The sequence below is a fragment of the Gallus gallus genome, chromosome 5 (genome assembly GCF_016699485.2).
Source record: "Gallus gallus isolate bGalGal1 chromosome 5, bGalGal1.mat.broiler.GRCg7b, whole genome shotgun sequence".
NCBI lineage: Eukaryota > Metazoa > Chordata > Aves > Galliformes > Phasianidae > Gallus > Gallus gallus.
In genome coordinates, this window is record NC_052536.1 from 28,379,455 (window position 1) to 28,405,979 (window position 26,525).

Below are 26,525 nucleotides of genomic sequence, written 5' to 3' on the forward strand. Positions count from 1 at the left end.
GCCCCTGCGTGGATGCCGCTTGTAAACAAAGGAGAGGCGGCAACGGGGCCCGGTGGAAAAAAAAAAAAAAAAAAAGCCTACGTAGGCTGAAAGCGGGACGCCGATATTAGAGAACGGGGCTGCGCGTTTGTACAGCGAGAACAGGTGCTAAAAGCGACGGCCGAGGAGGTGGGCGCGGGGCAGCAGCCGGCGCCGTCGAGGTGACGGAGCGGTGCGAGCTCCCGCCGGCGGCGGCGATGCCCTCGGTGAGAGGCGGGGATCCTGCCCTGTGCCGCCGCCGCTCGTTCGGCCCTTTCTCAAAGCGCACGCATTTGCGCATAGAAACTTGAGCGACGGTCCGAGCCCGGCTGTACGAGCTTCGGCGAGACCGAAGCGCCGGCTCCCGCTCTCGGGTCACCGCGTCTCCGCGCAGCGCCGGGGGCCGAAGCACGGCGCCTGAGGCGGCAGGCCGACGCGCCGCCCGCCGTCCCCCCCTCGCCGGCCGCCCCGCCCGGGGCAGGTGCGCGAGTCCCCCGCGGCGGGAGTGGAAAAACCCCAGCCGGGCGGGCGCGTGAGGCGTAGCCGTTGGCCGCCCGCGTCGCGCGAAGGGCCCCGCGCTGCTCTGTGGGCGGGACACACCTCCGTGCGCGCGCGCCACCATTGGCCGGGCGGCCCGGGGGTGTGCGGGCGGGGCGGGGCCCGGCGGCGCGCGCGGAGCTGGAGCCGGCTAAAAGGAGCGGCGCGGCGGCGGTGGGCATCATCCGCCGGTTCGGCATCTCCTGCGTCATGGCTCTGCGCGGCGGCTTCGCGCGGCTCTTCCGCAGGCGGGCGGACGCGGGGCTGCGGCTGTCCCGGCGGGCGCACTCGGTGGCGCTGGTGGGCGCCCCGTTCTCCAGGGGGCAGGTGGGCGCCGGGCCGGGCCGGGGGGCCGCAGCCTGGCGACGGGCGGCGCTCGCTAACGCGTCCCTTTTTCTTTGTCTGACAGAAACGGCGCGGAGTGGACCACGGCCCCGCTACTCTCCGCGCCGCGGGGCTGGTGGAGCGGCTGGCCGGGCTCGGTGAGGCACCGCGGGCCGCGATCCGACTCGTCCCACCCCCGTCGGGGCCCGCTCGCCCCCGTCGGGGCTCCCCCTTCCCCGCGCCCATCGGGGGAGCGTGACTCAGCCGCCCGCCGCGCGGGGGGAGGGGGGTCGGAGCGGCCGCTCTCCCCGCGTTCCGCCGCGCCGGGGCCGGGGGAGGCTGCGCGAGGGGCTGCCGCGGCGTGCCGGCCGCCCATCTCCCGTGCCGAGCGGCCGGAGCCGCAGCGCTAACCTCGTGGGATGCCCGGAACAAAGGGCTCGCCGCCGCAGCCCGCGTGCCTTCTCGGCTCTCGGGGGCCGCATCCGCTCGGCAGCGAGCGTGTGCTGCTCCCAAAGCCGGAGGAGCATCAGGCCGCGTAGGAATCGTTCCGTGTATGCAGTCCAGGGATGCCCTTGGCCGTGCTCCTCGATTTTTCTTGTCTTTGTCCGTATTCGTTGCTAGGAACTCGGCTTGTTCCCACAACGGCCGTATACTTTCAAGTGATGAAATTCAGAATTTTCTGGAGAAATCTTCAGGTCTGTGTCTGGCTGAAGTTTTAGCGTATCTGTCTTTCAGCTTCCTGCATCTGTCGTTTCTACGAGCTGAGAACTGGTTAACAGCTGTGACGCAGCATGCAAAACGTGATAGAAGGGACAGAAACCTTTAAAGCGGTCTTAGAGAACCTTTAGGTAGTGCTGAAAATTGAACCATAGAGATGAACTGCAGGGGCAGGCCAACGACAGAAAGAACCACATCAGCATTAATCACACATACTGTAGGTAATGAAATTCAGATGCATGCAGAGGAAAGGGAATTGCTTAATAGCCTTCTAGCAAATTTAATCCGAATTATGAAACCACTTTAAAACAGGCTATTGTTCTGTGCAGCCCTATGGGCTCACTGTGCGCATTTTATGATTCACAAGTTGGAAAGTCCCAATTTGCCAGCAAATGAATAGATGCTCTTTTCCCGTCCTATGCCAAGCTGAGATGTTCTTCTCATCTCCTGTGTACCCTTGGCAACATTGGACTTGTTAGCAATTATAGTCTATAGCCACAACAAAAATAGAAGAGCTGCTGTACACTGAAATAAACACAGGTCTACATTGGCCTTAAAGCTATTGAAAATAATAAGCAGCTTTGAAATGAAATGTTATCCTTTGTGAGGAGGTAGGCAATGGTTTGACATCAACTGACGGTAGAACTCTATTGGAAAGCTTGGGGGTCTCTTTCAAGTAGTTCAGATATAATACTTTGCATTTTACAGAAACACTTATTTTGAAGTAAAATCTCCTTTGCATGACACAAGCTTGCTTTAGTAGAAACTTGGAGAAGGTGAGGAGAAAGGAGGATCCCTTTCAGGATTTTGCTAACAACAAAAAAATGAGCATAGAAATGAAGCAAACTAAATTCAGAAATAAACAGAAGGTGAAGAGTACTCTCACTACTTAGTTGCTTATGGACTGCTTGCTAGTTTGTCAGTAATGTACACGGAGATGCTTTCTTGCTCCTACTTTTAACGTTTTTAATGGCTCTGGCATTTTTTCTTTCTGCAGTTTTAGTTTCCTGTAGCGTTCTTCTACTGGGGTAGTGCTCTTTGCTATTTGGCACTGATGCTTATTGCTGCTTGAATCTCTGCACCTCTCCTGATCAGGTTCAGATGGCACAAATGTTGTAACACATCTTGTGTGAGGGCACGTCCATGGCACGGGCTGAGGAACTGTTTACTGTGCAGAAACCATGTGCTGGAGGGCTGGGTGGTAGGCTGAGGGGAGAACTACCATGCAGCCTTTTGAATTGTGCACATCTGTTTGTGGAAACTTAACTAATGATCAGTTTTTGTGTGGGGGCTGGCAGGATAGCTTTGCCTGGAGTAATGTGATAGTGCCGTTGGTTGGCCTCCTGTGGTATGCTGAATTGGCACTAAAACTTCTTCCTTTGTCTTTACACTGTGCTAGAAAGGTGTTTTCTTCTTAAGATTGAAGCAGGCAAAAAAGCAGTGCTGCTCTTATTAACTTGAGTCTTCTGTCTATCTGTTCTGCTAAAAGAATTGGTTGTTCTCATGGGTCCCTGTTTCTTGTTTTCCAGGTGCAGGTAGATAATTGCAGCAGAAAAGATTTCTTCTTAAGAATAGTATGTGCCTAAGATACGAAGCTTCTATTTTCCCATATATATTGTTTATTTCTGAAGCATTCATATCAGTGCTATTTTGTTTTGTTCTCCGTTCTCCCTTCCCACAGCATTGTTGGAGATGGATATAGACATGACTGCAGTGTTTGTCCTTGTCACTACAAAGTTGGAACTGGGGGTGGTGCAAGCTGTGGGGAGATGCTTCCCAGCAAGAATGTGAGGTGGATTCAGAGAAGTCAAAAGAAGCATAAATGGGAAAAGATATCATTCCTATAGGGAAAACTGCATTCATTTGTTTCAAATAGAAAAGATTGCTAGAATCTGCTGTTTACCAGAAATTGAAAAGTTTATCTTGCTCATTTTTCATCCGCGTGTTCAATTTCTCCTGCAAATCTCCATAAAATGGAGATGCACTTAAGTCCACTTCAGAACTGTAGCACTTGGATAGTAAGATCCATGCACTGTTTAAGTCATGTGTACTATACTTCGTTACTTTGAATATCAAGGAACTGCATGGCTTTCTGTATGCATGTATATCTAACTGAATAACTTCAGTAGATAATGCTTAAGGTATGTCAGAGAGTGACCATATCTCTGGTGCTTCCTTTTGGCGCACTCATTGTTTGGAAGGGATTTCTGTTCCCCTCACTTTATTTTAACAGCTTTTCTTTCATAGTTCCATTGCAGCCTCCTGAGCTTCTGCTCTATTTTCTGTCTTTTTAGATCTTTCCCTTGAAAGACACTGTGACTGCAGGCACATGATATGACATCTTTTGGGCTGCCTGGAATGATCACTGCTGCTGAGCAGCTTGTTTATGCTTAGGCTGAAATACAAAGAGGGAGCAGAGAGACAGATGGTATCACTAGCCTGTCAGAGATGAATCTGAGCCATTAACTTGTCTTTTATGCCCTCCTTAGAAGAGTGAGAACACTGTTACCCCCTGGTAGTACCTTGAGGTATACTCAGGAGGAGAGAGAGCTAAGGTAGCAGGAGTCCAGCTCCCAAGCCAAAAACAGTGGGTGTGCAAGTCTGTAGCGAGCATAATTAAAACATAACTGACTAAGCCTGTGGGGCTTTTTAATCACTTCAGTGATGTTTGTCTTTTGGCGTTCTTTCTTTTACAAAGGGAAACTAATATATTAACACCTTAAAGGATTCTACCATCTCTCCACAGAAGAAAAAATATTACATGAAAATAGAGATTCTTAACTGCATAGCGTGGAGGAGAGGACAGCATACAAACATGGAGGGCTGTGTGTTGTTCTAGCAGTTAATACAAATGGGCACAAACAGGAGGTTCTTGGACTTCCAGTGGGAGGGCATGGGGAAGTTAGGTGACAGAGTACACTTGACTTAAGCTATAGAAGATGCAAAGTGTTAAGTTCTTTTTTTGAGTATTCTTTTCAGAGATTTGGCTTTTCTTTTTGACCTCTCCATTCTGCTGTAGATTACAGAGAGAATCTGATTAACCTTAAATCCGGTGTTGCTTAGTCTCCTTACATGAAAGAGAAAAGGACCATTATTACATTCTTTTTTTTTTTTATAAGCAGTAAGTAGCTGTTGTTAGTCATCTTAAAGGCCATTGTGATCTACAGCACCATTACTGCTGCTAGCATGGAAATAACACTGGTATGAGAATAAGGACTTTGGAAGAACTTTTATATGTTGACTATTGCTAATTTTTATGTTTTATTTAATGAGCCAAATGTGGCTGGATTGCTGTGTTTACTTACAGTTGGGTTTCTACTACTCTAAAATGCATTTAAAAAAATTAGAACAGAGTTAATAGACTGCAGTCATGGAGCCTACAATACAAGTAGCGCTAGACTTGTCAAAAAGAATGATTATCATGTCGCTGCTCTTCTGTTTCACAGGCACAAAGCTCTTCAGTAATAGTATGCAAGAGGTCAGTGCAGTGAATCAGAAAACTTAAGGAGTGGAGCTCCTTTCCTCTAAAAGAGGAAAGGAGCTGCTAATCCTCACGTGACTGGAAATATGCTCCTGCTTTGCCTAAAACCACTGGATCCCTGCTGACATCAGCTCCTTAAAATAGCAATTCAGCTCTTCTGCCTCACCAACAGATGAAGTTATAATTTCAGACGAAGACTAGTTTCTGGATTGATGGAAAATAAATAATGAAGTAGCTACTTTGACATATCCACCATTATCTTCTCAGGTCAAGATTTTTAAGAAGATAGTCTTTCAATTATGCACAGGGGTACAGAGTAAGTACTGGTGCTGGACTTCAGCAGAGGTGAATGATAACAGCTACAGCTGCTATGTTAGGAAAATTTTCATCAGCACATCTAGTAAATATGACAAATATTAAAGAACTGTCTGTGCCCTTTAAGACTTGGGTACACTGTTCCTTTCTGCTTTCTTTAAATTTAAAGTCAAGACTACAGTTTGGCCTTTTTTTTAAAGACATGTTTGTGTTAAAAACAACAGAATTTGTCAAGAATTCAGAATTTTTGTGTTCTAATCTAGATTAGATCTGTACTGTTTTGTCTCTATTGTTCCTCTTCAAAACTCAGTATTTTATATCCTTTAGTGCATTCTAGGTTAGTAGAGCCAGTCAAGTCTCCTTAGTCTGTGGAATTCCAAAGAAGTCTAAATTTCCTCCATAGGTAAACTCAAGATCTGTCTCCTTTATTTTAGTCTTGTTACTCACATTTTTCACTGTTGATGAGGCTAAAATGGAGGCAGACAAAATAGTAAACTATTGCTCACAATTTAAGTAGAATGCTTTGTTAAATCTGTGTTGCTGAGATGAAAAACGCTATTGTTCATGGGTGCTTTCTGATCAGATCTGCTGTCAAAGCTGTCTATTAATTTGCTATGAACTTTCTCAGGGGAAAAATTGGTTAGGATACAGCATAAGGTTGTTAATAGTAATAGCTAAGACATCTGCCCTACCAAGCAGAATTGGGAACGCCTTATTTTTTTAAACCCATGCACACTTCCTCTCCACACCCAACAAAACAGGTAAATAGCAGCCTTCTTTGCTTTTCCTGTGTTTCTCATGGACAAAAGCACACACAGAAACCTCTATTTAACATCGGTATAACATGGTTATGGAGCACTACAGCTTATTTGTGGAACTGGAATAAATTGCCTCCTCTTATTTACGCAGAGATCCAAGAGACAATTCTTTAAAATTATACCTTTCAAATGTTGTTTAGCCATGAATGGTATTTCACAGATTGGTGATACCTGTATGGCCAAAGTCAAGGCACAGTTACATGTCCTGGTCATAACTGGCATCCACAGCATGTCTCTAACATCTGGGCAGCTGTCAGAATGCACTGAGGGCAGGTGTGGCTCTGCTCCATGACAGCAGGCTGCCAGGAGCTGACTGATAACCATGCAGGCAGAAGGAGCCCTGCCGAGGCTTTGCAGGAGAGCTGCTTTAGGAACATCTCCAGGGAGGCTGTTTCATGGTTGCTTTTTCACAACTGGCCCTGGGCACAGAAAGCCCTAGGAAAATGTGTTCTGACACCAGTTATGAGCTATCCTTTTAAATGTTGCACACTTTGTCTGCATGATTACCATGAGGCTCAGAAATTTCTGGAGAAATAACAGCAGTGAATGTACATGGAGTTCAGGCATTCCTTCTGATAGGTCAACTTTGATTCTCTTCCCTTTCTCACGCTGATGGAAGATGCCATCTGCTTGTTTCTTCAGTCTGAAAAGCTCTATGTCACTCTTTGATTATATATATATATATATGTTTTTTTCAGCCCTTTAGTGCAGATTTCAGACTATAAATTATCCACAAAATAAGCTTTAAAAGAAACTTAGTATAAAGCATACTGGTTGCTTAAATTGTAAACTGATATGACAAACTATTACTTTAAATAAACCTTTAAAAACACTCAGCTAAACTGCTGCAGATCAGGAAGCTGAACTGTTTCTTTCTGATCTTTCTCTAAAGGAAGATGAGATTCAAGGATCAAAGAATGGAGTTCTTTGTCTTGTATTTCAGTTAGTTTTACAAACAACGTGTTTCAATCTTGACATCTTATTACAAAATCATTTTAATACATGGCTTAGCTGACTTTCTTCACCCACAAAATTATCTGGATTAGAATAAGTTCAAGTCAGATACTGCTTAATTTTTCATTACAAATGGTGTTGAAGGAGAGAAGTTATTGGAGAGAGGCACAGGTATATAACTTCTGTAACGTTCTCAAGCATTTCATTGTTGAGGAAAGCTGTTTTGGTATTAACTTCCTATGTCTCTAAGTGCTTACTTGCTGTCAGGAACTGTCTCTGGGTTAAGTGTATTGGAAGGAAAGTGGAACTTGTGCTGGGATGGTCAGCGGAGTGACAGACCAGAGAAACTACCCACTTGTCTTGTCTCTGATGCAACCTACAGTGCAAATGTTTCCCAATACCTGATGCTGACGTTTTTGGAGACCTCTTTCAGGTCAAGTGCACTGGGTTTCGTAAGTGATTAAAGTTACAAAGGGGGAAATGAGGTAGCTTCTTGATTTGTGGCTAGAAAAATATATTTCTTGGCTACTAGTAAGCAAAGGGGACACCTTCAGACTAGAGATGTGGGGAAGCAGTTGGAATTGGGTTGTTGCTGTCTGAGCAGAAGCCTTTTACTTTGCCTTAAGCCAGACCTGTCTAAATGCCAAAAAGCAGAGCAGAACTTCCTGGGATGTGAACTTCCTTCTTAGTGAAATTTTATTTTCATTAGGGAACCATCAAATACCTACTGGAAGAAATCTCCTATTAGGTGTTGACATATTAAAAGAGACTCAAACTCTATGTAATGAACTTCAAAGCAAAAAGATTTGATTAAACTGCTGCTGCTGAAGTTTCAGACCCTTGCAGCTGCAACTTTGCTAGCCTAGTTTCCAATTCCCATAAAACAAAGGTATGCCTTTGCTTACACTCTCCTCCTCCCCAGATGAATGTGGGGGGTTAAAACTGTCTTAAAATGAATGAACTGTTCGTACTGAATGAGTCCTTCGTTTGTTGTGTAACGCACTGCCTGTGTCTCTGAGAAAGCATTACAAAATTAAGTCAATACCAGTCAATGAGCTTATAATGGTAACAGCTTGTAGCCCTTTGTTCCCAGGAAGTAAAACGTTATCTATAAACACTGTTAATAATACTCATCACATCCTGAAAAGCCTCTCTGTACTAAGGAGGCTGGAATCTGAGCAAACAACTCCTGTGTAAGCAGGAGTGATGCTTTCATAAGAACAGTTTTATATAACACATAGCACAAAGTGAGATACACTAACAGTGGCACTTCCAGATTCTTTTTAAACTAGTCCAGCCAGATTTGAAAACCTTTAAGAGGAATTTCCCATTTTAACTTAGGATGCTCTATTTTACCTCTAGTTCACAAGTATCCCGTGTAAGCAGCATGTGTCAAGAGATCGTTTCTATCTCATTTTCCACCTGCTTCTGTTTGAAATCCTGTTTGCTGCCTAGGAGACTTGTTATAACTGTATTACAGTAGTGTGCCTTTCAGCAATGTCAGCAGATAGCCTGGACTTTGAAGGCTGAATCTCTTTCTGTCAAATCCTTGCTTTTGTCTGGGGTGCAGCATCCCAGCAGAGAAGGGTGGGGAAGCTCTCCCTACTGCTGGTGCCCAGGTAGTTTTTCAGTTAAATGCCACCTGCTTTTGCATTGGGTTGAGCCCCATTACAATGTTAACAGTTTATTTGAAAAGGCATGCAGGAAATTTTATTTTCTTAAATACATTCTTAATTTGTGTTTCTATTTTTTCCTAAGTATAAGTTAAGCTCCTACTGATGAAAAATGCTGATTTCCTTTACTAGATATATGTAAATTTCTGTTTTGGGCTCTGCAAGCTAAAGAAGCAACTGTTCTACATCCCCTCAGCTGGTGGCTGGATGCCTGTTTGACCTTCTCCTAACCGGTTCTGGTCAAAAGAAGCAGACCTAGTATATGGCAAAAGAAGGCTATGACAGTGCCTTCTAGTGGGGTATAAACTCTACAGAACAATAGCAGATTAAAAAAAAGAAAGGAATATTGACTCACCTTTTCCAATAACTGGTAGTGGCTCAAGAGGGGTGCAATCTCTATATCCAGAGAGATGCTGCTACCTCAGCTGCCAACCCTTAAATGAGGGTGAGGTGGGGTCCCAGGGGTCACTCTGACGCACTACATGCACCTGAGCTCCCTGGGTTACCCATGCCTTCTCACCTGGTGCTCAGGCTGTGACCTGCCAACTTCCCTGCACCTGGGAAAGATCAACTGTGCAAAAATGTTCCAAGCTAGCTTATTCCTTTTTGGCTGAAATGTGCAGCCAAGTAGCTCTGCATTAGTCATGCATACTAACAGAAGAACTGTTGTACATAAATGCAAGTATTGTTTATGTAAATGGTGTGTGTTTGTATTCAGACTGACACCCTCATCTTCCTGATACTCCTTTCAAACTCCTATAACAGCAACAGATGAATCAGTCCGTCCTTCCTTCCCTTCCCCCACCTCCCCCCAAAACAATGATCTCTTAAAACAGGCAATGAGTCAGTGTTGATAAAGCTGAGTTGTATGGATTTAGGTGTGTGCGTATATAAAGTGGCATTGATCATTCACTAATTACTAGAAAAGAATATATCTCTTCATCTTAATGTCATTTTTTTTGTAAAGAGGTTTGAAGGGGAGCAAAAAAAAATTCATTTAACTTCATATTCTTTAGTTACTGGCAAAACATCTGTGGCCTTTAGTTTCTAAGTACTGAATGGTACTGTTTGATTTAAAAAGAAAGCCTAAATTTGAAAGAATCTGATGTTGAAAATATCTCTACTTGGTTGGAGCTTTTTTTTTTTTTTAAACAAACATAACCTGATGCTTTTGACTGTAAAAGTAAGGGTAAAAGTAAGGTAAAGAAAGGAACTGTGAGATTTTTACTGCATTTTCTTGAGTCAGAAAAAAAACCTAGGGGTAAAAGCTTATAAACAGGAGGTAACATCTATGAATACTTTAAAGGGAATAAGTCTGAGCAGTTAAGAGTTCTCATCTATCCTACTGAATACTTTTGCCAGATAAGAATATGATTGTCTGAAATAAAAACACATGCAGGCAAGTCTGCAGAGCTGGTGGGGGGGGGGACTGCTTTCATTCTATGTAGCCTTCCAGTTAGGTCACAGATGCAATGAACTTACTGGTCACAGCCACCACCTGTCTGGTGTGTCTTCTTTTTATGTGCTTTTCTCCTTAATTATTGGAAAACAAAGCTTCACCTGGCAGAATGAATCTCTGAATGCCAAGGTAGGTTCCCTGCTGTTCCTGACTAGATGCGACCTGCTGCACGGGCAAATGGAGTGCATGCTGTGCCTTCTAATGAGTCTAAGGAATCTGGCTTTCCTGTTTGCTCATGTCTTTTTCCATTTCCAAGAACTTGAATACACTTCAGGGGTTTAGAAGAAAACAGGGGAAAAAAAAAATCTGACACAAGTTGATACTCCTTAAAACATCATTTCTAGAATGTGCTGTTCACCCTGCTTTGATGGTAACCAAGAGTCCTTGAATTACTACAAAAGAGGGCATGGTCAGTTCTTTGTTTTACACTGATCTAAAGATAGGGTGCCATGGTATAATTGCCTTCTGCTCTTTTATGTCCTCCAATGGGTAAAAACACTCTGCTGTATCTCCTGGGAGAAAGAACAAGTCTGAAGTGGCAGTCCTTTCCTCCTTTACATTGTACAATGTGCTCTCTCTGTGCAAATCATCAAACACGGCTGTCCAACTGCACATCTGCTCCATCTGCATGTCAGAGGCATCAGATCAAAGGAATGTGGAAGACTTAATTTGTACAGTCTTCCAGAGCTCTTGATACCAACTGACTGATGTGGTACCTTGAAGTTTTATTACAAAACTCATCTTCAAACATACTCAAATATTTTCACTGAACCTTTAAATAATACTGGAATAGTGCACATGTGCCTCAGAAGTAGTCTTGCAGGAAGATACATATTAAGAAAGCAATTCTTTAAGGTATGTACAGTGAATGTTGCCACACTTTCCTGATACTGTGTGGAAGCAGACCGAAACAGTGGGGGGAAATGTTTGCACTGGAGATCAGATAATGCACTGAAACCTGGGGGGAAAAAAATAGCTCAAAATTATAAAGCTGTTGTCCTGCTGAGGATTGAGGTATTGTGTGAGGGAGAAAAATGCTGCTGTATGCCTGTGCTGTCTTTTGAAATCCATGGAGTAGTAGGTCCAGCTTACTGCTTTCAGTCTCTATAGATAACATGCATTCTTGCAGAGTAGCTGATGCTGTATTCACCGAATCCTTTGTCAAATAGCTGTGGTCAGCTGCCATATCTTCTCCTAGCAGATTTACATTTGCATATGTCCTTGATATAGAAAGCATGCTTGCCCATTTCCCAGTAACCTAATTCTCACAAGTGACTCAAACTCTTTCCTTCATTCCATTCGTCAGTCCAAAAATCCTTTGAACTATAATGAACTCATTTTTCTCAGTGCAACTTCAACCTTATTTCAACCAAACTCAGAGCCTTTTTCCACAGCTAATGGCTTCATGGGAGTTAGGGAGGAACCACAGAGTCCCAGGCAGGATGTTTCTTCATGTTGATAGGCTTGCCTTAGTTTTTCAAAGTTCCCTGTTAACCACTGAATGGCTAAAGGCAAAATGTGAGGCTCCAGCCTGGATGCTCTGAACTGTGAGCCAATTGTGATTCTGAGGAACAAATTGGAGCGGTATGAGTGGTATTTGGGGTAGTCTTAAGCTACTTTTTGTGAAGCTGTAAATACCTTTTACAGTACTCATCAGTGCCTGCAGCAGCTGGCCTATCTGAAACTAAAAGGCTGTGACTGCAAGATCTGAAAGACTATTATGAAAGCACATGGTATTGGACAGCAGAACTTCAAAGGTGAAGCACTGAGATGGAAGAGAATTTAGAAGCAGCCAGTTAACAAACTTTTCCCATTCGGGTGAGAGAAGGGAGATGACACCCAAAAATATCCTCGTTTCCCGGTCTGTGAAGGGACTTCTTTTTGTTAAATAAACAGAAAAATCTTTTAGGATAAGTCTTAGATTCATAATATTGTCATGTTCCAACAGCTGTTTAAGATGTGACTGGCAATGACAGGATCTCAAAGAAGGCTGAGCTCAAAGTCAGAATTAAAGTATCTCCTACGACATCTTGTTTTGAGAAAAATGGACAGGTTCTCTTACAAGACAGCAGTTGCATGGGCAGCACTCTTCTCAAACAAACCAAAAATCCCCACCACCTCCACTGTAGCTAACTTTGTGCCTGGTGTTTCTGTGGGGTTTGGGAATGGTAAATAACTATTAGGACTCAGATAAACTTGATGAAATACAGTTCTAGACATCTTTCAGCAACTGATTTAAGATCGTATGCAACTTGGCTAATTAGAAAGATGGCAATACAAACTATACCTTTCTGTGATATAATTAAAGTCAATAATTAAAGTTGTTTTTTTTTTTTTAAGGTGAAATTCTATGATTGGCCTCTTATATCATTAAATCAAAGTGACGTTATCTTAAGCTTTCTGATTTCTGAGATGATTGTTGGCAAAGGCATGCAAACAGTCCAGGGAATGGGTTCAGTTCCCGTTGTTCCTTACATATTTGCCCAACTAATTATTTGAAGAGACCGTATTTTCAATTGGGACCGCGTTTTCCTTTGGATGCTTGTTGAATAACTCCCCTTTCTCCTTTTGTTGTTGCGGTTCCAGGATGCCAACTGTACGACTTTGGAGATTTGAATTTCACTCAAGTTCCCAATGATGAACTGTACAACAACCTGATTTATTACCCACGGTCAGTGGGGTTAGCCAGCCAGGTACTGGCTGATGCTGTAAGCAGAGCGGTAGCTGCTGGACACAGCTGTGTCACTATAGGAGGTGATCACAGGTACGCTCACAAACTAGAGGCTATTTGTGTTGCATGCTTACACGCTAACACTTAGAGGAGAGTATAAAAATTTAAGTAAAAAATAGAAGGGTAGCAAGAAGGGGGTCATTCCCTGGCAGTACCACAGCAGCATCTTGATTTGATTTCTGAGTCTTTTGGGGTGGTACATAAAAGTTATTTACAAAAACCTGGCCTTCTAAAGACAGTACTGCTTAATTCCAGACTGTTCTTAATCTGTACACATATAAATGAGGTTTTCCTCTTTAGGAAAGTTGTGTGATCAGATCCCTTTAGGAACTGTTGCAGTTTCTTTATTGGTGAATGTTTAGTGATATGTCTATTTTGACCCCTTAGCTCTTAGGAGGGATCTGTAATGCCCACACACAGGCCACTTTTCAATAGATGTTTTAATACGTGAGACTGTCTTTCCATTCTTTATCACTAACAGTCAGTGTAAGAAGTGATTGAAGAAGGTTAGGCACATAAGAATGAATTTGAGGTGAAGGTCAGATAGCAAAACTGGTGAACAGCAAATTACCAAGTTAGTGTACCAGATTTCCTAAGAGAGCATTTGGAGTTACAACATGCAAAATTTAGTTTGGGAAGGCTGGCAATGGAGAGAGAAGAGCTCTCTCTAATCATTCATTACAAGTACTGTCCTGCAGAGTTATTTGGGAGTGGCATGCCACACAATTTGTACAGCACATACCCTTTGTTCATCATAGGGATGTCCAATATGTTGAAACACGACAGTGATGCTGTCTGAAGTCACAGACTTCCTATTTCCCCTTCAGAACAACTACAGGGACAATGTTTTGCACAGCTGAGTAAAGGCTTTGCTACTGTACTTGCAGCTTGGCACTTGGTTCTGTCAGCGGCCATGCACGACAGTGCCCACATCTCGGTGTGATCTGGGTGGATGCGCATGCTGATATTAACACTCCTCTTACAACTCAGTCTGGAAACCTCCATGGGCAGCCTCTCTCATTTCTCTTGAGAGAACTTCAAGATAAAGTAAGTATCTTTAGACAGTCAGCCTACATTGAAATCCTCTAAGAATTTCACTTTTTCTGGCATTGAGTGCTTCCTTAACTGCCACATGTCCCTGCCATGCAGGGGGGCTGGAACTAGATTGTCTTTAGGGTCCTTTCCCACCCAAACTGTTCTATGATTCTACAAGTACCCGTAGCATTTACTGGAGACACAACAGTGGTGTCCGTTGCACTTGTCAGGAGCAGAAGCCTTTATGGTCAGAACTTAGAAACAGTAACCTGTTTCTGTTAAGGTTTAGGGTGGAGACAGGAGCAGAATCAGCAACTGCATATTGGAACAGACACTGGACCTGCAGAAGAACTGACTCTTGATTTTACTCTGGAACTCTGCACTGCTAGTCATTCCTTGAATTTTGTTTATTCCCTGATAAATCTCTCAGGTGCTGTGTTGATAAAATGCTTCTTCCAGACAAGATCAAGAGTAACTCAATGTCTTTATGACTGTTGAAGAGATTGTAGCATTAATACCTGTCTGGCATAGAAAGACTGCTCTCAGCTAGTAAAGCTCTTCTGCTTTTCTCCTGCAGGTTCATTTGAATGAATTCCATCTACAAGTGAATAATTATTTGGTTCTTTTAAATACTTTCCTCTTGCTAATAATTCTAGTACAGTCGCTTCAAACTTGCTAGAATCCCTAAACTAATGCAAAATGAATAGGGCTTCATGAAATAGTTCCAGGATGTGAGAAGGTTATTATAGAAGGCTACTGTGTTAGTTTTTTCTTCCTTAAGTTAAAGGGGATGACTTTTATTTCGCAGTTGTGCCTGCTTTTGCAGGAGAAATAGAGCAAAAGAAAGTGTTGTGAATTTTGAAGCTCACCTAAGACATACAACATTGTTCACCTTATAACAAAGCAATACTTATATAAAGTATTGTGTATGGCTATAAGTGTGCTATGACTTCAAATTCTGTTGCTGGAATACAATCAGTAATTGAGAAGTATACAAGGCAAGCAAAACCTTCTTGCTATTTTGGCTCTAGACATATTCAGAGCTGGAGAGGAAGAGTAGTGTGTGATAATTTAAAGCACTCTTGAAATTATCAGATGTTACTGACTGAAGAATTTTTATCAAAATTGCATAGTATAACTATTTCACTATCAAAGCTGACCTTTAGTGGGATCTCATCATTTTTCATTTGCTGCCTTGCTATTCTAGACCTGTTTTCTGGAGTTTTACATTACGATAAAGCCTAATACGGACTCCCCTTCCCTGCCTAGAAACCTGCCCTTTAACTTTGTTTCTGCAACAGTTTGCCTGACTTCTTGGTGACTTTCCTAAAAACGTAGAGAGACCTCAGGTTTTATCCTACTCAAGTAGGACATTTGGCTAAGTTACCTCACACTGCCATTAAGGACACTGGGTATCCCTCTTCTTCTAATCTCCTAATATATTCACAGATGATAATTACCAATTGCTTATGGATTTGAGCTTCTTTTTCCTCCTTTTCAGACTGAATTAAAAACTTCAGCTCAAGTGAAATAGTGTGACATTGGCAGGGACTGATTACATCAGGAAACAAGACTCTCAAGTGGTGAACTCTTCTCTATGTAGGCAGAGAGAAGATGCTATAAGTAAATTTTTGATGGAAGAATTGAATTACAGGTTTGTTACATATGTCATTAAACTAATCTAATACCAAAACTTTGCCTGCAGGTCCCACAGCTTCCTGGCTTTTCCTGGCTAAAGCCCTGTCTTTCAGCATCTGATATTGTGTACATTGGGTTGAGGGATGTGGATCCTGCTGAATAGTAAGTTGATTTAAAGGATTTTTGTAAACTCTGAAATCATGGGCTTCTTCCACACCTGGCTGTTCACAAGGATTGTGTGGTTTAAGTTTAGGCCACTAATAATTATGATTATTTCAAAAATCTTATTCTAACAGCTATATTTTGAAAAACTATGACATCCAGTATTTTTCCATGAGGGATGTTGATCGCCTTGGAATCCAGAAAGTTATGGAAAGGACTTTTGAACAGCTGATGGGCAGGTAACAAACTGTGGGCTTAACTACTCTATCAACTTGCTGAGTACTTACTTTCCCAGGAGTTACACAAATGATTATGTAAGGTGGCCTAAGAGAAGTGTTAAAGTGTCCAGTAAGTATTAAGTCTTAGCGTTGACTCGAATCCTTGACTTGCACATTTTAAAATAGAATCAGTTCACAGTGTTTGGCAAAAAATCTTGGGAGGAATTACAGCTGTAGCAACTAATGAAGCCTGCTGTATATTATTTGTCCTGTTTCTTGAGGAATCCTGTATTTTGCTGCAGTTTGACAAGAGTGTTGAATCAACTCTGAGTCTTGAGTACTCCTTTCAAGATTTTATATATATATATATATTATATATATATTTTATATATATTAGTAAGTGACAGTAAATTGAATTCAGCTGCAGTAAATGAGGTAGAAGCATTTAATGGCTTCTTCCTTAGACTGAAGCAGATGCTCAGTGAACCTAGAAAGACAAACTTCTATTACCCCAAGGTATATTAGAAAAAAGTTTGAGGTAAGTGATGTTTCAGAGAACCAAAAGATTCAAAATATATTTCTAAATACACATGACACGGTGTAGGACTTTGTGCAGAGACCTTTGGTATCATGCCAGAGAATGCTACTTTGCTGATCGGCCTGAACGGTGAAAAAAATACATGTAGAAAAAGTCTTTTTAAGTTTTTGAAATTGCTTTCTGACAAAAAGTCCTGTTGTCTATAGGAGACAGAGACCAATTCACTTGAGCTTTGACATCGATGCTTTTGATCCCTCACTGGCTCCAGCAACAGGAACTCCTGTTCTAGGTGGATTAACTTACAGAGAAGGCATGTACATTGCAGAGGAAATACACAACACAGGTAAGAGCTGACAAGCTTTTCTGCACTAAGCCAGAAAGGACAGACTACATAAAGCCTGTAGCAGTTGTATTTTTTTCACGTGTAACCAAATAAGGTGAATATAGCCAAAACTGAGGTGACTGAAAAGTCACTTCAATCTTCATAAAGGAAGAACAATTTCCTCCCACTGAGCAGTACTTGAGGTGCTGAAAGCCGCTTTCCCATCAATAGTCTCAAAAGTAAATATAAACATTAACAACTAACACAGAAAGTGGTTTTGTCATCCTACAACATACTGTCCCTTATACCTATTCACGTGAGGCCAGATACATTTGGGGGAAAAGGATGCAAACAATTTTAAGCAGTTTGGAGATCCTATTCTACGATACAAAACTAACCAATCAAGCTTTCACCAGTTATACACAGCAGCCAACTTAAGAGTTTCCTCTTTGTGTCACAGAGAATTCATTTAGTTTAAACGACGAATTATTTGCAGTAAAAACTGTTATAGGAAAAATAAAAAAGCAGAAACCTCCTCAGGATCATGAACAAGATGACAAAAATTAGCTAGAGGATATAAAATAGTCTTATGTAACAAAGTGCATCTCAGAACTGTAAGAGAAAGATCGAACTCCTCAGTTTTTCCTGAATGTTAAAAGCATGGACAGAGAGAGGTAGCAACAAGCTAAGGAACTAAAGAAAAAAGCTTACATCTAAGAACAATGACCTTTTCCCCTCACTTGAGCCCATTTTACTTGTCCAATGGACAGAATAGGTCAGAAATTCAAACATCAGACTTGCTGCAAAGAATGAAGGGCTGCAAAATAAACCCTATTACAGCTTTAACCTTTTTCCTTAGCGTAATGTGATACAAAGAATAACAAGACGGCAAAGCAGCAATATCTTAGGCTACAGCAAGTGAGTATCTGCCTAGATGGGATGGCAGTAGGTGTGGAAACAAAACAAAGAAACTGCTTACCTTTGGAAGGTCTGTAAGGTCCTGAAGGAGGCAGGGGTCTCCAGATGAGATGCCCCCACCTCCACTGCCAACCCTTATATGAGGCCTAGGAAGGGGTGGATCCTGGCTCCACCCCTTCTGGTCACTCAGGCACACTGCATGCAGCTGAGCTCCTCTGGGTTGGCCCGGCCTTCCCACCTGGTGCTCAATCACTGGTTCAAACCATAACTTAACACTTCCACTACACACAGTAACAAAGCTGCACGTTATTTTTACAGGAATGCTTTCAGCTGTAGACATGGTTGAAGTCAATCCACTGCTTGGAGCTTCTCAAGAGGAAGTGAATGCAACTGCTAGTCTTGCAGTTGATGTGATAGCAACGTGCTTTGGACAGACGAGAGAAGGGGCGCACACTGCTTTTGATGAACTCCCAACACCCAGTTCTCCAGATGAATCTGACAGTGAACAGCAAGTGAGGATTTAAGAACCCGCAATGCTGGGTGCGCTAGGCGTTAAGGAGCTCTGCTGAGACACTTGAGCAAACAGACTGTCAACACTTGGCAAATACTGTTAACTTCTCAATTTTTAAATAAAAGTAGTTTTTCCACTTGATTGGTGGCTACTGTATTACATATGAAGATTTATTCATTTAGTTAAGTATATACAAATTGACACAATAAAATATTTATTACCTTCTCTGTAACCTCACCGGTAGTTTGCAAGTCTGTCTCTGTGTTTTCCTTTTACTTCCTTTCACTGTCCTTCTTGTGTCAGTACAGTTTCAGTGGTGCATGCTGTCTCATGAGATAGTTCAGTTTTAGACAGTCACGGGGAAGACATCCCATCCTACTCCTCAGCAGTGGAAAACAAAGTCACAAAGGCTCATCTACTGCGAAAGAACTTGTAGTAGACCACACCTCCTAGGATGGCTAGTTCCAGGATGATGATGATAGACAGCAACAACTTATTAGTAGCTATTCTAGAGTTAAAAAATAATTAAAAACACAAATAATCAAAGGTTGTTTTTATAATAAAAGAAGCTGATTCTTACCTTCAAAAAGTAGATTCCCTGTTTCAGCTAGTATTATTTTAAACAGCAGTGAACAAGCAAGAAGGCAAGCTTAATGGTTGCCCACTTAATTTTTCCTGAAATTTTGTATTCCATCTTTTATTTCAATAACCGAAGCTCTGTTCTTTTCCTCCTGCCCCCACTCCCCAGCAAGGCAGAGCATCCTGCTCTGTGTGTGCCTGTTTATTCAATTAAGCACAATGGAACACTTAAGTTGAATTGCTGCAGCTTTAAACACTCATTGTGGTAACTTTACTTGAAACTACACAGTTGAATTAAGACTAAAAACCTCAACTTAATGTACTTTTCCCTTTTAAAATCATTGCTAAAGGAAATTATGGTACGTATAAAGGAAAAAGCTTGTTAGACCAGAAGTACCTACTGAAAAAAATATTCCATGAACTGGTTTATAAGAATAATTAAACCACACAGTTAAACCATAAATACACTTAAGCAACCAAGGCTTTAGTCATCAACACAGGGTAGGGTCAAGCTCAGAGTTTCTCAAATAACAGTCGAGCTATGCTAAGGCATTCCCGTGGGCTAAACGGATTTGCCTCTGTCATCAGACACTTTAAATCACTTAATGCTGCAGTGATTTATGGCACAGTGTCTGCCAACCCGAATAACACTATTCAAAAGTTACCTTTAGAAACAGACTGTAATTTAGTCAAAATCCCTCCCATCACTACAGTCTATCATGCCTGATTGTTATAACCCCAGTATTATCTTAATAAAACTGCATACAAACAATTTGCAGCACAAATTCAGTAGTATTCACTCACCTACACTTCATTTAAGTAATGACCAAAGAGGAAAAAATACAAATTAGCATTGGCACATCACACAATCTGTTTGCACATGCCCTAAAATCTCCCTAGAGTTCCAGTTAACACTATAGTATTCTTTTCCATAAACTGGTAAGCAACAATACAACCTTCTGAATACTGCACCATTGTAAGTCAGGTGCTACTCACCTCCTGGACATGGAACGCAGAATCTTACGACTCTTGCTTAAGTTTTCACTTGTATTCACCAACTAAGAAGAAACAAAAGTTATTTGCCAGTTGAAAAAGCACAGTTCTAAAACTGCAAATGCAGTTCTAAATTGTAACATTTAGACACCACCGAATGTGTTCAATGCTAACTATATACTCTCAAAATTCAGAGACAACGCTGCTCTCCAGGCACAGTACAAAGGGAATAGCTGTCTCCTTAATAAGGTGGAAATAAGACTGTCAGGGATATACTCCTTTAGGCGCATGCAAACATTCTATGCAATTTACAAACACTCTACCTATAATTATTAGAAAGTTGGTATGAGGCCCTTTTATTAAATTGGTTTCATGAATCTGGTTGTCAATATAATTGCCACCTGTTATCAACATGTTCTCCTCTGGCACGTATCTAGAACTGTTTGAAATGCAATCAAGTTTCCAGAAAGAAAATAAACATGTTGCCCTGACAGGCCTGCGTGACCCAATGGATTTGACCACTGAAGCGTTACTGGGTGATCCATTTCACCTTGGTAACACTCAGAAATGAACCGAACAGTTGCCTCAGCTAACATACAAATATTGCAAGATTAGTGTTAGCTGCTGCCATTAAATTTCATTTAATTAAAGGAACTTATGTCTCCGAAATTTAAACCTTTACTGTTAATCTTATGTGGCGGGCAATTCCCTAGCATTTTTTAGATCAGTAGTTTTTTCAGCAATGCTGAATTTTTAAGCAGCAGTAGATGGGTTTAATCACCCGGCCTTGCACAGACACAGTAGTAGGTATGCTTTGGGCCAGACTACAGGAAGATGTTCCTTTTATGAGCGCAAGACAGCAATGGGGCAGCCTTTGTTATGTTAAAGCGTTAACCAGCTCACCCCATTTGGGGGTCTCCGAGTACAATGACTAGCATACATTTCCCTCTAAGTTAACACTAGGCTGTGTGAGCACACTGCCCACAGGTTCTCTACTTACTCTGCTCTTGGTGCGTTCCAGTTGCTCTCGCTGCTCCCCAAGTTCTTCAATGATATCAGTGCCAATCTGATCTGTTTCGGCAGCAATCCGGTGTGAGCGCTCAATGCTCTGACTCGCTCGGTTCAGACTTTCTGTTCCCTGGAGAAGCAGCACCCTCTGTGACTGCAGATTAGTCTGAAAAGTAACATACATTTAACTGCTAAACACCAGGCTTCTGACATTGAAAAAAAAAGGATACACTGCTAAAGAGTTAAGACATTTAGCTACAAAGAACTGTCTTTGCAATAATTCACTGTTCTATCAAGTAACATCTCTACAGAAACAGTATCTGGGCTCTTCCAGATGCTTTCCTTTTGTTCAGATTTAATGTCAGTCTTATTTGTAACACTACAGCTAGTTGCCGGGGAGATTACTAGGAGTTTACTCAGTCACAAACAAAAAGCACTAGCAGATGGACTGCTAAGTAACAAAGCTCCTCTTTTCAAGCCAGTAGCCACAGATAGAGAACAAGAAATGTTTGCTGACCTTGGGGTGAAGAGGTAGCTCAACATAGAGTATTTTCTTAAGCTTCAGAAAGTCTGACCCACCATCCTGCTCTCGGGTTTTAGCAATCAAGAGGAATCAAATGCAAACTGTACCTAGCTACTGCATTATGGAAACATCCTTAAACCTTTCTTAACTAAGGCAGAGAAATAAAAGAAAAACACTTCCACAAATTTTCTATATAGACACCTCTCTGAAGACAGTAAGCAAATTCACTCTCTCTACCCTGGACATACCTAAACAGATGTGGTAAACCAGCGCTCTGCAGCAACACATCCATACTGTACAATATAGAGGAAGACTAAATAGTTTCCAGAAAGTATAAGAAAACTGAGATTGCTTAAGAGAAGGCTCTATAGAAGAACCTATACAGCGTATGTGACTCACATCCATTTTTGGAGTTAAAATTGAGATCAGTTTTCCATTCTTCTTAGCAGGGGAGTGATTAAATAAAGTATTTCATACCCTTAACAAGTCTCTTAAAAATACATTGCATAGGTAATCAACCATGTATTACCATTTTGATTACACTCGTATCTGTGTTTTAGAACAGAAAAGATCTCTGATGAATTCTAGGCCGTTCTTCTCCTTCCCAAGATACTCATGTTACACACAAAGAGATACACAGGCAAGAAAGCAAGTGGATTGAAGTAGAAACACCGTAAGCAATATATCTGAAACATTACTGTAAACAATCACAGAAGGTTTAAATACAGTTTCTATGGGATGCTCACACTCTGCTCGTTTTCCGTGGAAAAGATTCCATATTTCATATCCCCTTGACTTCCAGGGCCCAATCCCAAATCTGTGTTTTTCATCTCCCTCTGGAACATGGAGAGGTCCCTTCTGTACGCCCGGATTTTGCTCATCATTTGATTGCGGAATGGTAGAGGAGCGTATTTCAGTTCTTCTTCCATTTCCCGGAGCTTAAAGGGAGAAAATTTATTTTAAATCATCAAATTCATTCTCATGAACAGCTGTACCCAGAACTCACCACTAGATGAACGGATTCGCATGTTCTTATGTGATTCAGGGTGTGGGGGGGAAGGATTAACACCATGCCCCGCACCCAGTATCAATTACACCACTCTCCCAATGTAGTTCAGCCTGCCTGGGGCTTCAGCTGCACAGTGCCTCAAGAAAAAGAATTCACCATCAAGGCTAAAGGTTGGTATTTTCTGAAACGCTGCTCTGTAACTTCAAAACTCACAGATCTCACTTTCATACTGTTTAAGCATCTGTAGGGTAGATGTCAGATCACACTGTGTATCTACTGCACAGGTAGGCAAGCTGCTCAGCTCACACACTGAGTTTGTCTACTGGATCTGTGTACCCTGAGATTCTGGGTGCATGAATTGTCACATCAACTTTTGGTGACAGCTGTTGTGGACTCACAACGCTTAATCCTGTCCCCCAGTACAAGGGAGAATACACACAGAAACACCTCAAAAGGTGTGCTCAAAAGTTGAGCTGTGACTCAAACCCACCCTCACTTGGAGGAGTCTGCCATTTCCACTGGTACTTGCTTTACTTTCACTCTAAGAGATGAATCGTCAGATCTATTAAGATGCACTTCAAACATTCAACCAAACTTTATTCTACTAATAGGGAAAAAGCATAGTTTTCAAAGCATAACTTTTCAGTACATGAGTACTGATAGAGTACATCAAGAACAACCACGTGGTACTGCAAACAGCTGCATGGAAGTGCAAGTGAGCAACACGATAATAAATGTGTAACCTATCAGAAACAGTTCTCCTAGGAAGAGCCAGAGGAGATTTCTGTTACAACTGCTGTGGTAAAACAAAACAAGCAAACAACCCCCATGGAGCCAGAAGTCAGCACAGTGCTGCCAACAAGGAGCACATCAGTAAGAAAACAAAGTGTGATGCAGTGTTTTGCCTAGAAAGACAAGTCCTCCGATTTTTTTTGCTCTGTCCCATGTCACCTGCTGCCCAGGAAGCCCATCCAACAGAGGCTGCAAACATTTAAGGTCCCTTACATTTGGCCATTCACCAGATTATTACAGAAACATGTGGGTTAACACTAATGTGAAGGTAAGACAGCAAAAAACAAAGAAACACCAAAGAACAATTAAAAAAACCCATGAAGCAGATTCCCTGTGTGTCCTGCCTACGATCTCCAGCAATTCTAATTGCAGCTCTACCACTCTCCTTTGTTCAACAAAGGGAAGGCAATATCCAGACAGAGCACTGGACAGAAAAAGCGCGAGTACTTCTATCTCTCTATATACAAACACAGACATATTAATCACACCAATGAATCAAAGAAATTAATAAATACAACATGTGTCTGCCAACATAAGAACATAAAAGTAAAACTTGGGATAGTGTCCTTTTTAAGGCAATCAACATTTTAACTGGCCAGAAAGGCCACAGTTCCAGGCTTAAGCTTACCGTTTCATTTGCTTCGCGCTGTTTCTCATCAAACTCCCGAATGAGCTTTTTCTTCTCCTCTGCAGAAGAGAAAGCAACACGTCAGATAAGCCCAGGCAAAACTAAAGCAGAACTTGAAATCTTGATTTCCAGCAAATTGGGTTTTTGCATCCTTGCAGTCCTCTAAAAACAGCCACTCAAATAAGACAAGCGCCCTACAGAGCGCTCTGAGATTAAAGATGCCATCAATACACCGGATCAGGTTGCCCGAATACTTCTCTTTTCTGGAATGACATCATTTGTTTGATCAAAACACTTAAAAGCAGCTCATCTTGCGGATGTGCCACGCTCACACCAGGGCCCTTCCCTTTCAGTTCAAATCCCCATTAAGCCTCTGAGCTTGACCTGTAGTGCACTTAAGACAGAGTAAGTTTCACACTGCAGGAAATGCTGACTTGGGGGTTTCCTAAATTGACTGCCCTCTGCTCCTCCCCTGCTTTTCTGCCATGTACGTTTGTGCTGATGCAACTGCTTGGACAGCCAGGCTGCTAGCAAGGACATGGGCACACACAGCAAGAAAACAACTTTCTAAAGTCACTATTCTGTTCATGTAGGACACTTCACTCCTTTGGTGGATGTAGTGCCCTCCTAGAATAACTGCTGCCACCTCAAACCAATGGAAAGCAGTGCTGAAGAAGCAGTATTTTACCCACTTTGGGTGCCCCCAATTGGATCAGTGCAGCACTGCACTTCAGCCACAGAAACATTACCCACACGTTCATCAGCATCTGTGAGATTTCATTTCAATCAATCAAAACAGAATCAGTTGAAAAAGACAGTTAACTATTTACTCAGAGGACGGTATTTATAGTTTAAACTGATCAATGCTGTTCAAAATGCCTTCTTATAAGTCAGGAAGAAAGAAAACACTTGGTTCCAGATCTGAGAATTTATTATCTTGTTCACAGAGAGTGAGATAACATTTCCACACTTCTGCCCCTGAAAGACAGTCCGATAATGACACATTCTGTCCTCCCTGCAGTCTGGGAAGGTACCAATCATCCCGAAGGAATACACAGGACACCATTTATTGTCCCACAGACTTTTCACGGCAGTGTGAAAAATGATGGCCCATGTATATACAGGCAGCAAACAACGCCTTACGAATGCCTTCACCAGAGAGACAAATTCCTGACCTCACCTGAACTGTTGATACTTCCCAAAAACATTAGTGCTCTTTTTCGGCCACAGATTTGTTTATGACCTCCAAGCACTGAAAAAAATCGCCACCTGTCAATATTCTGTTTAAATTCACTGCTCAAAATTCCTTGTTTGGGAACATCACAGATCCGGAGACCTGGCAAAGGTTTACTTTCTCCCACAAAGCTGATGGCTCTCCTTTCTGCGAGGAAATGAGAATTTTCTATCAGAAACTTCTGTTCTTTAAAACTTCAGTGTTCTGGGACATTTTTCAAAGTGTGTGAGCACGGCCCCTCCCCATTCTTTTCCCAACAACAGGGTTGAGTTTGCATCTCAAGGCAGCAAAAAAATCTCGCCCTTCCCTGCAGCCACCTCCCACTAATTTTATGGAAATGATGCCCAGATTCCAGGGCCCTTCTCCACAAAAGGGTATTCTTTCCTTTACGCTTTTCCTTCTTGGTGACTGCCAGCAAAACCAAGGCAGCTTCGAGTCACAGAACTGCAGGGTTTGGAAAGGAGCTCTGGGCATCACCCTGTCCAACCCCCTGCTAAAGCAGGTCCCCTGCAGGTCGCAAAGGAAAGCATCCAGGAGGGTCTGGAATATCTCTGGAGAAGGAGACTGCAACTTCTCTGGGCAGCCTGTTCTTCCTTCCTTCTCGACTGCTGTGACTCACAGTTTTAAAAGTCCTTCTCCCGCTGTGCTTTCCGGAAATGACAAGGATGGCGACCCTGAATTTAACTCGGTATTAGACTGAAATTCGGGAAAGAAGTGAAACGTTACGCTACTCGTAGCCTGGCGTCACTGAGCACGCAGACTGCGGTACTCTGAACATACCGCTGTTTCTCAGGTTTATGATTTTATACCCAAATATCCATTCGAGGCGCAGAGGGAGGCCGGGCCGGGCCGGCCACCGGGCGGCCTGAGGGCCGCGCTGCTGCAGCGCCGCTGCCCGCGCTCCTCACACCCAGACGGCGCTTCCCCGCAGCGGGGCTGCCCTCCGCGGCCACTTCCCCTTCTCCGCTCAGCCTACAGCCGAAAGCTTAAGCGAAGCCCGGGCGCCGGGAGAGGGGCCGAACGAGCCCCGCGGCTCGGGCAGCACCAGACCGGGCCGCGGAGCCTCACCGCACCGCGGTCCTCCCGCGCGCCGCGGCCGAAACCTCCGCGAACCCGACAAAAGCGACGAGACGGAGCCGCCCCGCCTCACCCGCCGCGCCGCCCCGCAGCCGCTCCGGCACGCCCCGCAGCTCCCCGTGCAGCCCGCGGAAGATCTCGTGCAGCCGCTCCAAGTGCTCCGAGGACGCGGGGCCGCGGATCGCCATGGCGAGCGACCGCCTCCCGCCGACTCGGGGCTACGCGCCGCTTCCCGGCCGCGCTTCCGCCATCGGCCGCGGGGATCCGCGCCTGCGCAACGGGGCGGCCCCGCGGTGCCTGACCGCGGCAGGCG

General features: G+C 43.0%; 2 protein-coding genes across 2 annotated transcripts; one reads left to right on the forward strand and one right to left on the reverse strand.

Annotated features, from left to right (window-relative positions):
* The first annotated feature begins 731 nt into the window (after positions 1-731).
* ARG2 (arginase 2) lies at positions 732-18,510 on the forward strand. Its single transcript, NM_001199704.2, has 8 exons — positions 732-882; positions 965-1,037; positions 12,883-13,060; positions 13,915-14,074; positions 15,768-15,862; positions 15,997-16,101; positions 16,825-16,961; positions 18,177-18,510. Exons 1-8 carry the CDS (start codon positions 766-768, stop codon positions 18,380-18,382), a joined length of 1,071 nt encoding a protein of 356 aa, NP_001186633.2. The 5' UTR covers positions 732-765; the 3' UTR covers positions 18,383-18,510.
* Positions 18,511-26,480, reverse strand: VTI1B (vesicle transport through interaction with t-SNAREs 1B). Its single transcript, XM_421192.8, has 6 exons — positions 26,286-26,480; positions 23,902-23,960; positions 22,219-22,410; positions 20,942-21,115; positions 19,945-20,006; positions 18,511-18,877 (listed from the first exon to the last, which is right to left on the reverse strand). The coding sequence occupies exons 1-6, from the start codon at positions 26,398-26,400 to the stop codon at positions 18,781-18,783; spliced, it is 699 nt and encodes a 232-aa protein (XP_421192.1). The 5' UTR covers positions 26,401-26,480; the 3' UTR covers positions 18,511-18,780.
* Positions 26,481-26,525: the final 45 nt, after the last annotated feature.

Coding starts and splice junctions, on each gene's coding strand:
- VTI1B (XM_421192.8), bottom strand. CDS start 26,400: ATGGCGATCCGCGGCCCCGCGTCCTCGGAGCACTTGGAGCGGCTGCAC. Junction 22,411..23,901: donor AGCGCGAAGCAAATGAAACG/GTAAGCTTAAGC, acceptor TCTCCCTTTAAG/CTCCGGGAAATGGAAGAAGA. Junction 20,007..20,941: donor TGGAACGCACCAAGAGCAGA/GTAAGTAGAGAA, acceptor GTTTCTTCTTAG/TTGGTGAATACAAGTGAAAA.
- ARG2 (NM_001199704.2), top strand. CDS start 766: ATGGCTCTGCGCGGCGGCTTCGCGCGGCTCTTCCGCAGGCGGGCGGAC. Junction 16,102..16,824: donor TTTGAACAGCTGATGGGCAG/GTAACAAACTGT, acceptor TGTTGTCTATAG/GAGACAGAGACCAATTCACT. Junction 16,962..18,176: donor AGAGGAAATACACAACACAG/GTAAGAGCTGAC, acceptor TTATTTTTACAG/GAATGCTTTCAGCTGTAGAC.